Genomic DNA, 12,909 nt, shown 5'->3' with positions numbered 1-12,909 from the left:
TGTTATCATACTTCTATAATCCTTGTGTTTGTTAATAAATTGTATTATTCTGTTCCTTAAAAAGAGTTTGCTTGAGTTGCCTTTATGTAAGTCTAAAGGCCAGAGACTCCCCACGTACAACAGAGATAAGGGTAAGGTAAATAAAGTAAGAGCCTTACAGAATTATTTTATTAATTACTGGTATTGCTGAAGGCAAAACTGATCATTAATTGAGTGAAATCTCACTCCACTTTCCTACATTATTATGACTGTCCCTGGGTGGGCAAATTAAAATTATCTTCATCTTCCTAAACTGCACATATGGGAGCTATAGGATGAATGAGGGATCTCTGTTTTATCTTCCAGCTGGTATGACTGAACCATAAAGAGAAATATCATACATTAAGTCTACATTAAATAACATTAAATAACATTAAATAACTCTCACTTTCTCTGTTGTGCTCTGGATGTGGTTATAGACTATTTTTCAATGAAGAACCAAAAGAATGTTATTTAGTAAATCTAACAATACAATTTATTCTTAACATAAAGATATATACGGAAACAACAATAACATACAACACAAAACATAAAGTTACACTAGCTTAGTTGAACTTTTTGCTCTCCTATAGATAAAGGCACATAACTTATTGTGGTCTGCACTGGTTTACCAACACCCCCGTGTGTTTGTTATAGATTCCATAGTGGGTGGACAGGTGTCCTGACTGTGATGGATGGCAATGCCTTGCCCAGCTCGGATGTCATAATGGAAAGACTGGAGGAATCTGGATGTCAGTGACAATTTCATCTCCAACATGAGAGGTGGAAGTGTTCCTCTGGCATGGTCCCACTTTGGACACCCACATGGTTGCCTGGGATGTGTAGCTCAAAAGGGTGGCCCTGTCAGAGTCCTTAGGTGCTGCCAGGAGATGCTGTCGGGACAAGACATCCCTGTTTTATGGAACTTCCGCTTCCAACACCAACATTATGGCACTGGAAGTACTACTTGATCCTCCTTAAAAGAAGCTGTTCCACTTAGGAAAGGCAGACAGAGTTGGGAGGTGGTGGATGAGGCTTTCTGGGAGGAGAGTGGAGGAAAAGGATTGAAATTCTACTGGTGATTGTAATTTTCAAGATGAAACCTGTACAAGATATTATGTTTAACTCTTTGAGGGCTGAATATTTTTCCAAAAAACTCAGTTTTCTGAAAAGCATACAAAGCATTGGTTTCACACATAATTCAACATAAAAATGCTGCTGTGTGCTGTGGCTGCTGTCGGTGCCTGTTCTTTGACAGCAGTGGCTGCGCGGCAGCAGCTCGATGGCCAGCAGGAATATGTGTTGGGCCAGCTGCCTGGCTATCTTCGTGCAGCAGGTGGGCGGCAGTGTGAAGTAATCTGGTTTGCACCTCTTGTTATCATAGGTGGCAGCCATCTCAGGCAAACGTTACTATAGGTGCATCAGCTACATGAACGTGTTCAGCATCATGATCAGCTGGGCACCGATAAGCTGAGGCTGGTACTTCACTTTCGTTTTTGATCTCCATCTCCAGATCTCTTGCATCAAAATCAGGCTGGATTGTATACAGTATATGTATAGTATTACAAATAAATTATACTCTTGCTGTTTCATCACATCTATGTTCCCTCTATTTTATACATTCCCAAATAAAACTGTGTTATTATTTTGTACCCCCTACCGTGATACTTTGTTGGTCATTGTTGAAAGCCTCACTGAATATGACATAGAACCTGTTTTAGATCCATATCACAGTGAACATTTAATTTAATAATTAGTGCACTGCAATGGTATAAAGACCTGGGGCCTCATGCATAACGGCGTGCGTAGAATTTGCACTATAACATGACACAAGCACAAAAGCGGAAATGTGCTTATGCACAAAAAAATCCAGATGCATAAATCTGTGCGTTCGCCAACTGCTACGTTTTTCCGTTACATAAATCCCGGTCAACGTGAAAAGTAACGCACGTGCACGCGCCCTGCCTCCTCCCAGAATTACGCCTCTTTGAATATGCAAATCAATATAAATAGCCCTTAAGATCAGCCTTCTGTGAAAAGACAATGGCAAAGTACGAGGGAAAATAGAAGAATTTCAGCGAATTTCAGCGAAAAAGTGGAGGCAAGAAAAAACGTATTATTTGTTGCTTTAAACGGTGATATAAACAACAAAAGGAAGTCGATCGAGTGACATAGTGTGTCGGAGAAACTCGAAAGCTCAAGTTCACAAAGTTGCACAGTGCCCGAAATAAAAAAAAGTTGTGACATATCACAGTCGTCGTGAACAGGCGAGTCGTAGCCCACTGTTCTAAGTGTCATAAGAAAGCTTATTAGGGTACAGAGAAAAAAAAGGCACACAGTGGGGAAAAAGCACGAAATGTCAACTTTAATCTCGAAGTTTCCACTTTAATCATGTAGTTTATGTTGTCATTAAAGTAGAACATCATAAACTTCATCTTAAAATCTATTCATTTACTAGTTTTTTAAATCCCATCGTAACTAAAGTAGTACGTTAAATGCTTTGTTTTGTATTTGACCTTCTATGTGCTCTATGAGTTTGAATCACTACGTGCTTCCGGGCTTTCTCTTCCTCCGACAGGACACAGAATCCATTACATTCATAATATTACAGCTCTCTGAATAACTAAAATACTGAGAAGTATATGTGATATCATTTTCATGATGATAGAAGGCAGTCAGTGATCAACTAGACAAGATGTATACAGTATGTATGATCTATACTAATAAAAGGCAAAGCCCTCACTGACTGACTGACTGACTCATCACTAATTCTCCAACTTCCTGTGTAGGTAGAAGGCTGAAATTTGGCAGGCTCATTCCTTACAGCTTACTTACAAAAAATGGGCAGGTTTCATTTCGAAATTCTATGCATAATGGTCATAACTGGAAGCTATTTTTCTCCATATAATGGAGTTGAGCTGGATGGTCGTGGGGGGCGGAGTTTCGTGTGACATCATCACGCCTCCCATGTAATCACGTGAACTGACTATAAACGCAGTACATAGAAAACCAGGAAGACCTCCAAAAAGCACTGAAGAAAACATGCATTATATAATTGAGAAGGCAGCGAAACAATAAGAAGCAAGCGACTGACATATACAACCATATTCATGAGTGCTGCTACTTCGGAAACAAAGCACGGTGTAAACCTAAAATGATTAATGCAATAGATTTATTAACTCAATAGCCTTCTTAACTTTATTAACCCAAAAGAATGTCACAATGGCACGGTGCACTTAGGCACAATCTTGTTGGTTCTCAAATTGCCAGTCCTTCCGGGTGCCCTATAAAAAGGAGCCAGTCCCCACCATTCATCGGCCAGAGTCAGTAGGAAGAGTACAAAGCTTGAGGAGGAGGGGAGGCAGAAGGACTGGCAGCACAAGCAGACTGTGTTGTGTGGGTGATTTGTGCACTGAGTTGGAAACTTTAAATAAACTGTGTGCTGGGTGCTAAACCTGTCTCCTGCCTGTCTGTGTTGGGGTTAGGGTGGCTGTACGCTCCCTGGGCTTTCACAATTGGCATCCCAGATGGGACTCCTGGCTGACTGCTGGCAGGATTCTCTCTGATTACTGTGGTCTGAGTTGGGAGGAAGAGGACAAAGCCTGGAGAGGAGTGGAGGCAGAAGGACTGGTGGCAAAAAAGGGACTGTGTTGGTGCTGGTTTTCTGGTGTTATGTAATAAATATAATAATAAATATATATTTTGTCAAGCTTGGGTTGCAGAGTTGCATGAGAGACAGGAATGAGAAAACTGGTTTCCAAGGAAAAATAACTTTATTGTTGAACTGGCAGTAACACGTTTAAGACTATTGAAAATACAAGCTTTTACTTCACTACACAAGCACACAAGATAAGAGTAGCAACAATGATAATTGTCCTGCTTTAGCTCCCTTCTTCAGATTAAAAGATCACAAAGCCTTCTTCCTTCAGTGGGTTCAGGGTCTGAGAAACACTGGCTGGGTAAGACGTAGTCTAGAAAAGAGAGGAAAGGTAAGACCAAAAGAGCAGGTGAGAACTCAGTTTTAAATGTTAAATGCAGCTGTAAAATCACTACTTAATTCCTGTATCTGGCTTTTGGAACAAGAGGCTGCATCAGCAAAATAGATTATATGTCTTTTGCACACACACATACACACATACACACATGGATGGAATAGATGAAATTTTATTGTTACATAATTTTTCTTTCACTCAGTAGATTGGCCTACTGGTTCTGCCAAAAATGCAGCATGATAATAATTAGGGTAGAGATACATCAAAAAAATAAAATTATTAGCAAAAAAGGCAGAAATGGACAATTAAGAATCACCTACAACCTACAAAACCCTAACAGTGAAAGTGTGCATGATAAAAGTATCTGGAGAACCACTGCTTGTAAGTGAAGTTTTTTTGCAAAATCACTTTTAATTATTATTTTCTTTTTCTGTTATACTTTAAGAAATCTGCGGTGGGCTGGTGCCCTGCCCGGGTTTTGTACCTGCCTTGTGCCCTGTGTTGGCTGGGATTAGCTCCAGCAGACTCTCGTTACCCTGTGTTAGGATATAGCGGGTTGGAGAAATATCTGTTTTAGTTAAAAATCTTTAGATTGATTGTTGCTTTCTGTTTCAGAGAGAAGAAAGGAATACTATGAGGATCTTGATGAAGGTACTTTATTAAAAAATATTTTCATATGCTGTGAATTTTCTTTGATCTGAAGCTGTCTTTAAAATAAGTGGTATAATAACAAAAGAAACAACCACACAGTACAAAGCAAAGAAAATATGGCTTGTGTCAGTCTTTCCAAAAAATAAGCAGTAGCAACACAGTCAGAGCTCTGTCCTTCTCAAATTGTGGGTCAAATACTGGCAGAATCTTCCCTGGGCGGTCCTTTTTTTAAACTGTAAGCACTGATGGAGTGGAGTCTTCTTAGAGAATTGTGAGAGGAGATTAGCATTTTCCTTGGATGACTTATCGATGTCAGTGCCCCCTCTCATCCCAGGGTGGAGCTGCTTTCCTCACCAGAACCAGGGGCACATGCATGACCGTGGCAAAATGCAGAAACATCAATATAATCATTTTTATTACTTGTCTACAGATATGTTAAAATGTTTTTCCTGAAAAAAATGCTAATGGAAGAGAAACATAATTTCTATGTTTGCATACTGTACTTATTTGTAAGGTGTAAAAATGATTAGAAGGAATAATTGGATGGATAGTGTACATTATGAACTGACACGTGGAAAGATAAAGTTTAGGTTTGGAGAAAGTGTTAGCTTACAGTAAATCCAAAGAAATTTATGTGTACAAAGATTGATGTGCAGATGTTGGAGACACTGTTGCCTTTCTTTCTGCTGGCCATTCTCCTCTGGCCTATTGCATCAACCAGGCATTTTCACCCAGAGAAATGCTGCTCACTGGATATTTTCCCTTTTTCAAACCATTCTCTGTAAACCTTAGAGATTTGTGTGTGTGAAAATCCCAGTAGATCAGCAGTTTCTGAAATACTCAGAGCAACCCGTCTGGCACAAGCAGCCATGCCATGTTCAAAGTCACTTAAATCACCTTTCTTCCCCATTCTGATGCTAAGTTTGAACTTCAGCAGGTTACATTGGCAATGGCTACATGTCTAAATGCATTGAGTTGCTGCCATGTGATTGTCTAATTGGATATTTGCGTTAACAAGCAGCTGAACAGGTGTACCTAATAAAGTGTCCGGTGGATGTATGCATATTTATAATTCGTGGCACAGAAATTGCGCAGAAACATTTAGGGCAAGTAGTTCAAGTAAGGCAAGTGTCTGCTTATTAGACATATATGAACGAAAGACCTGTGTGTGTGTGTATATGGATCACAGTCAACCACAGCCATTACATGGCACATGCATGGACTTTTACATTTTTTCAGCGCTTTCATGAACCTCAGTCCTCACTACAGAAGATGTGTGTGTGTGCGTGTGTATGGGGCAGTACACTCTGCTCACGCTCAACCAAAACCACAGGAGTTCATATGAATTCTAACGAAATGTAGAAGCTTATAGGAGTGTGACTTGAGCTTGGTAACATGGCACGTGCATACACTTTTACATTTTTCAGCTCTTGCATGCACCTTGCTTCTCATTCAGCTGAAGCAGACAAACTGAGCTTTGTGGTACATGCACAATGGATGTTCACACAATGAGTTACCATACGTTTGCTTGAGACAGGTTCCATCCTGTCCTGCTCAATTTGTGCCACAGCTGCACTCGACTACACGTCCTTCTCAGACTAGTCTTGGCCCACTTAACTGACACCCCTGCAAGTTCTTTGGGTTGTTTTTTATCCCGAAGACCACTAGCTAGCTAGTATTTTGAAGTACCCGAAGGATTCTTGCTCATTTAATTTTTTAGGTTTTAGGTAGCTTGCTATATTTAGGAGGACTTTTCGCCTTAGCCTCTGCAATGCTGCAACTTTGTAAGACTTGTCCTTTTCACAGGTTTCCTGCAGCTGGCAGTAAAGATGCTCATTTAATTAAGGAATTAAAATACTGTATATTTACAATTACAGTGTTATAAAACGCCATATTTACAATTGTACAAAATGAAAAATATAGCAGGTAAAATGCACTGAAATGTTATGTAAAAAATGAACAAAAAAAGTGCAAAGTTTAAAACACAATATTCTGTGCTGTATGCTGAGAGCAACTCAGTAGACAAAATGTAGGATTTTTACTTTAATCATTTTCTGAACAAGAAATAATCTTTTCACTGGTTTGTACAAAGCTACGACTAAGAGTTATGTGCTGGCATGTTTTGAATTTGAATTGACTCTGAAACAGTTGCAAGATGCCCAACACAAAATTATATTGATTCTGAAGTAAATAACAGAAAACCAGCACTTGCAGGCTGCATTATTAAGCTTTGCTAATTAGTTCATACCTTTACAAGAAATCTGAAAGAGTATTAGCAGAGATGATTTTTTCACACTGAGCGACAGCCTTTCATTTCAGTTTAAGCAGCTGTGTCATGCTGAGTGTTCCTAGCTATCAAATAATATATAGTCTATGTAACACAGTTTTAAATCTGCTCTATATATATAAAATCCTAAGCCTAAAAGTACAATGACTTTGTGCAATGATTTTATGTGACTTTTTTTGTCACGCTTTAAATTGGGCTTATTTGAAAACCTATATATATGTTTGGTATCATTCTTTTCAGAATTTATCGAACTTAAATGTGATGTTGTTAACTTTTCAGATTCTTATTCCATTTTTAAACTATAAACTAAAATATCAAGAGCTCACATGCCACGAGACAAGACTTTTTGACAAGAGATTTAACCACACCGGAAATAAAAGACAAAGAGAAGACAAAGACAGCTGCTGTACAGGCTTTTAAATGTTCAAAGCACCGAGCAAGATGCAGATCACATAGCATGGCAGCAGCATCAGCAAGCCAGCAGCTGATTGAGCAAAGAAGAGGTTAAAAAAACTATTTGTTTCTCATTGTATCACCGTTTAAGAGGGGGTTTCGGAGGAGCCTTCTTCACAACATGAGCAGCAGAGACGCGAAGTGCCTGGCGCATAGCACAGGCTGGGGGGTTGACGAGTGAAGCGAGCAGGGGGTAACCCCCTAGTATTAGCAATAAAAAGCAAAGTCATACAATTTTATTGCACTCTCTCAGAGATTCTGCCCTATTCTAATCTTGACTTCACATTTTTCTTTGTATTTATATTTTGGTTACATTTTAGAATATAAGAATATAAGAAATTTGACAGATAAGAGGAGATCATTCAGTCCATACATCCATCCATCCATCCATCCTCTTCCGCTTATCTGAGGTTGGGTTGCGGAGGCAGCAGCTTAAGCAGAGATGCCCAGACTTCCCTCTCCCCGGCCACTTCTTCTAGCTTCTCCGGGAGAATCCCAAGGCGTTCCCAGGCCTGCCGGGAGACATAGTCCCTCCAGCGTGTCCTGGATCTTTCCCGGGACCGCCTCCCAGTTGGATGTGCCTGGAACACCTCACCAGGGGGACGTCCAGGAGGCATCCTGATCAGATGCCCGAGCTACCTCATCTGACTCCTCTCAATGCGGAGGAGCAGTGGCTCTACTCTGAGCCCCTCCCGGATGACTGAGCTTCTCACCCTATCTTTAAGGGAAAGCCCAGACACCCTGCAGAGGAAACTCATTTCAGCCGCTTGTATTCGCGATCTCGTTTTTTCGGTCACTACTCATAGCTCATGACCATAGGTGAGGGTAGGAACGTAGATCAACTGGTAAATTGAGAGCTTTGCCTTATGGCTCAGCTCCTTTTTCACCACGACAGACCGATGCAGAGCCCGCATCACTGCGGATGCCGCACCGATCTGCCTGTCGATCTCAGGCTCCATTCTTCCCTCACTCATGAACAAGACCCAGAGATACTTGAACTCCTCCACTTGGGGCAGGATCTCTCCCCCAACCCTGAGAGGGCGCTCCACCCTTTTCCGGCTGAGGACCATGGTCTCGGATTTGGAGGTGCTGATTCCCATCCCAGCCGCTTCACACTCAGCTGCGAACTGATTCAGAGAGAGCTGAAGATCACGGCCTGATGAAGCAAACAGGACAACATTATCTGCAAAAAGCAGTGACCCAATCCTGAGTCCACCAAACCGTACCACCTCAGCACCCTGGCTGCGCCTAGAAATTCTGTCCATAAAAGTTATGAACAGAATCGGTGACAAAGGGCATCCCTGGCGGTCCATCAAGCCCATTTGTTTAGCTAATAGCTGAGCTGTCCCAATATCTGATCCAGATAGTCTTAAAGGTTGTTAAGGTTTATGCTTCAACTACACATCTAGGTAGTTTGTTTCTGATTCCCACAACTCTTTGTGTAAAGAAGTGCTCTTTGACTTTAGCCTTAAGTGCACTTCCCCTAAATTTCCACTAATATTCTTGAGTATATCATTCAAATTTAATTTACATTAAAGTTTTGTTGTTTCTTATTTAATATTTCTAGCTATATTCAGTGAAATGTTTTAAGCTCATTACTTATCCACTATTACAAAAAATGTTTTTTTGTTACACTAAGTACAGGACTTAAAATTGCATAACATACTGAGCAGGAATGGCACAGCTCAAAATGAATGCATTTTTAACACACTCTTGTAGTTTCCTTCACTTTGTCAAAGTAAGCCAACTGCCGGAGGTTACTCAGTGCTTCAGCAGAAACACGCCTAAGCATTCGAATTGTAGGCCTGCCTCTTCACCTCATTCATTAGGCAGGAGTCCTAAACACTAACAGCTTTTTCATTGGCTAACATTGTGCTTCATGTAAAACCAAAAAGTGTGTAATGAGAGCTATGCAAAACTATAGATGAAAAGTTAAAGAAAAGCAAGTGAAAACATTATCAGGATGAGAATATGCCTGGTACCTGTGCATATTCAAGGGGTTTCAACAAGCAGAAGGCCACTTCACCCATGCAGCTTAACAGACTGCTGCTAAATAACCCTGAGGTGTCTCACAGCTATAAATATAAATGTAATGCTTATTCACATTTGAGCACATTTCATTTTCATTCTGGAAGTATTGTATAGTGTTGGTCACCACAGACCCCTCTTATATTGGAAGATTTGATATTGACATTCAGCATGAAAGCATGAGATTTTGGCAGTCATCATAACAAACTACATGGGATAACTAACCTATTGTAGCATCTGTGCAGAGTGCCATAAAGGATGGGTTCTCTGCTCTTTACATGGCTCTTTGAGGTGGTTCGCTATTCTTAAAAGGACTGCTTGTCCTTTGCCACACTAATTGGAAAAGCATGTGGTGCAGCAGAGGTGTTCAATGCTAGTCAATTGTAAGTAAGCACCTCCTGGTGTTGAGATGCAGAGATTTTCTTTTACTTAGATGGCACTGCGAACTCCATTCCTGGTCTGGATCTCAACTTTGAGATTCTCCTTTCACAGCCACTTCATAATATCTCTATGATCTGCCTTGTCCTTTTCCTGTACATTTTTACCACCAGCCTTTCTTTTAATAGCTCATTTGAGGTCAGTGGCAACTCGATCTGCCACACTTTTCCCAACTCTATGAGCCTGAAGCTCCACCAGTGTCTGTACACCCAGGCTAATGGACCTTAGCAGATGGAGAAGCAGTGGTGGCAGTCTCTCAGCTGTCTTCCCCCTGTAGTGCTACTGTGAATGGCACTTTAGATTATAGATCAAAACTTTGAGACTCTCCAGCAATTCCTCCGAAGTGCCAAACAGGTGTATTTTAGGCCTTTGCAGCCATTGTTGCTTTGCTAAATCAGACTGCAGGTCTTCTCTTCCTGTTTCTGACACCAATGTAGCGCCAGTACCGAGTGCCACAATGGATGGATTCTCTGCTCTTTGCATGGCTCGCTATCCTTAAAAGCACTGCTTAGCTTTTGCCACAGTTTGCCACATACAGGGCTGGCTTAACATTCAAAAAGTATAGATGTCACATGGGCTGGACGGGCATCCTGGCCAGAAGAGGGGATGGTTTCTTACCTGGACGGGAGACTCCCAACAGGCATACAGGCTTCCCAGCCGGGAAGGAAGGAGGGATCAGACCTGAAAGGAAGAACCAAAAGGGATGGATGGAGAGCCCACTGGAATAGAAAGATGTTGCTGGAGGTTTTTTATTCCCCAAGCCCACTAGATGGCAGCTGCCCCAGAGGTCGGTGCATAGTAGGAAACCAGCAGGGCATGCCGGGATACGTAGTTCGACGGAGCAGCCCTGCTGGGGTCACTCGGTACCATGAGAGGGCGCTGTAGGGAGACAAGCTCCCTATTGTAATGGATTCCATGCGACCAGGAAGTTCTTTCGTCGGGCAGTCGCCCTGGTACCAGAAGTACTCCCAGGTCTGTAATAAAAGGGACCGCATTCCCTTATCCAGTAGAGTCGGAGCTGGGAGGTAGTGGAGCAACACTTAAGTGGAGGAGGGTAGTATAGTAGGGAGAAATAAAGTATTGTGGAGGGGAAGATCTGTGTTTGTATTTCTGCTTGTGCATGTATCACTTTATAGAGGCAATTATAATAAAACCTTCCAGTATTTGTACCCGGGTCTGTGCAGGTGTGTTCGGGTTTGGGGCTCGCTGATGCCCCTGGTTTTATCACAATGTGTGGAGTTTGCATGTCCTCCCCGTGTCTGCGTGGGTTTCCTCCTGGTACTCCGGTTTCCTCCCTCAGTCCAAAGACATGCAGGTTAGGTGGATTGGTGATTCTAAATTGTCCCAAGTGGGGGTGTGTGTGCCCTGCGGTGGGCTGGTGCCCTGCCTGGGGTTTGTTTCCTGCAATGCACCCTGTGTTGGCTGAGATTGGCTCCAGCAGACCCCTGTGACCCTGTAGTTAGGATATAGCGGGTTGGATAATGGATGGATGAATATTTGCAAAGGATGTAGTATTTTAAGATTAAGGTTAAAAAAAATCAAATTGGCAGTTCTTTCTGTCTGTGTATTGAGACGCAATGCAGTGTGATAACACAATGAGGTCCAAGTTTTTTATAAGGATTAAAAAGATGTTTTTAGGCTTGGCATCGTGGACATGTTATGTTTCACTGATAGAGATCATTATATGAAGACTTTGTATTTTATCCAGACTTTTTTCTTTTTTTGTAGAAGAAAGACGTTTGACTCCAAAAAAACGTAAGAACTGACGTTCTTTTTTGTGATTTACTTTAACTGTTGATAATTACAATAATACTTATTGCTTTTACATTTTTTTGAACAGTTTGGAAATCAATTCAGGAAAATGAAGGTAAACAGTACATTTCAAATGTTGGTATTTGGGAACATACAGTATGTTAAATAAATGTTTATTGTCTATATTTTAACCACTCTGCTTTAAATCAGATCTTTCAGATAAAGGCTCATTGTGACATTAATTTCCTTATTTTTGCTGCCTGTTCTCTACAGTTGATGTGGTCCTGCACCCTGACACAGCACACCATCAGCTTTCTTTGAATGATGATGCATCTCAAGTACGATTCATAGGAAGTACACAAGGCCCAGACCGGTGGTACTGTGTCACAGGCAGCAACTGGTTTATGAAAGGAAGCCACTACTGGGAGGTGGAGGTGGGAGAAAAGGCCAGCTGGGCCCTTGGACTGGCAACTGAGAGAATCAACGAGAGCAGAGTCATTCCTGAGAACCCTGAAAATGAATTCTGGATCATCCGTCTTCGTGGTGGGAAGAAGTTTGAGGCCGTCTCAAGCACAGTCAGTGCACTACATGGAAAACCCAAGAAAGTAGGGATATACAAGACAACTAAAGAGCTGTCCTTCTATGATGCAGAGACAAGAACTTTTATTCATACATTTTATATTAAGTACCCTGGAGTGCTGTACCCTGTGTTCAGTCCAGGGTCACGTGACAAGGGGCCGCTGATCATCAAGAAAAAAAAGGAAAAAAGTAACATGGACTGAAGAATGAAAGTGACATTTAACTTTTAAATGATCACTGCAGTAGCTAACATGTGCATCTTTATAAAACATAGCCTTACCAATAAATGTTGTTTGTTCTTTTCTGTAGTGACAATTTTTATGTTTAAGATTAAATAAATGATGTTATCTTACTTTCAAGATCATCTGCACAAATTCACAGGTAGTTCCAGAGATTTTAATGAAATTATTTATAGCATTTCCAACACTAGCTGATTATTCCATTATTCCAAAATAAAAAAAAATATGTTTCACTTTGGCACTTCATTCAGTAGTTACAACTGCTACCTGAGCTCCATGTCCTTGGAATTAAATCCTGACCAGGTCAAGCTCAATGTGGATTTTCATGCATTCATGTTGGTTTTCTCCAGTTATTCTACTTTTCTTCCCACATCCCAAAAATGTGTAAGTTAGGTGATTTGGCTTCTCTAGTTTGCCAAAGAGTCAATATGTGAAGAACTAAGACCCCTTACAAGTGGAATAGCAATAAGGG

At 41.1% G+C, this 12,909-nt stretch overlaps 1 protein-coding gene across 2 annotated transcripts in view; it reads left to right on the top strand.

Moving 5' to 3' along the window:
• The window catches only part of LOC120525103 (butyrophilin subfamily 1 member A1-like), a 40,623-nt gene extending 28,051 nt beyond the window's left edge, over window positions 1-12,572 (top strand). For both annotated transcript variants that reach the window (XM_039747126.1, XM_039747117.1), the window contains exons 5-8: window positions 4,626-4,661; window positions 11,596-11,622; window positions 11,708-11,734; window positions 11,893-12,572. In XM_039747126.1, coding sequence (XP_039603060.1) covers window positions 4,626-4,661; window positions 11,596-11,622; window positions 11,708-11,734; window positions 11,893-12,401 — 599 coding nt within the window. In that variant the 3' untranslated portion in view covers window positions 12,402-12,572. The remainder of the gene's footprint in view (window positions 1-4,625; window positions 4,662-11,595; window positions 11,623-11,707; window positions 11,735-11,892) is intronic.
• Window positions 12,573-12,909: the final 337 nt, after the last annotated feature.

The sequence above is a fragment of the Polypterus senegalus genome, chromosome 1, assembly GCF_016835505.1.
Source record: "Polypterus senegalus isolate Bchr_013 chromosome 1, ASM1683550v1, whole genome shotgun sequence".
Lineage (NCBI taxonomy): Eukaryota > Metazoa > Chordata > Cladistia > Polypteriformes > Polypteridae > Polypterus > Polypterus senegalus.
This window is presented reverse-complemented; position numbering and strand designations above follow the sequence as displayed.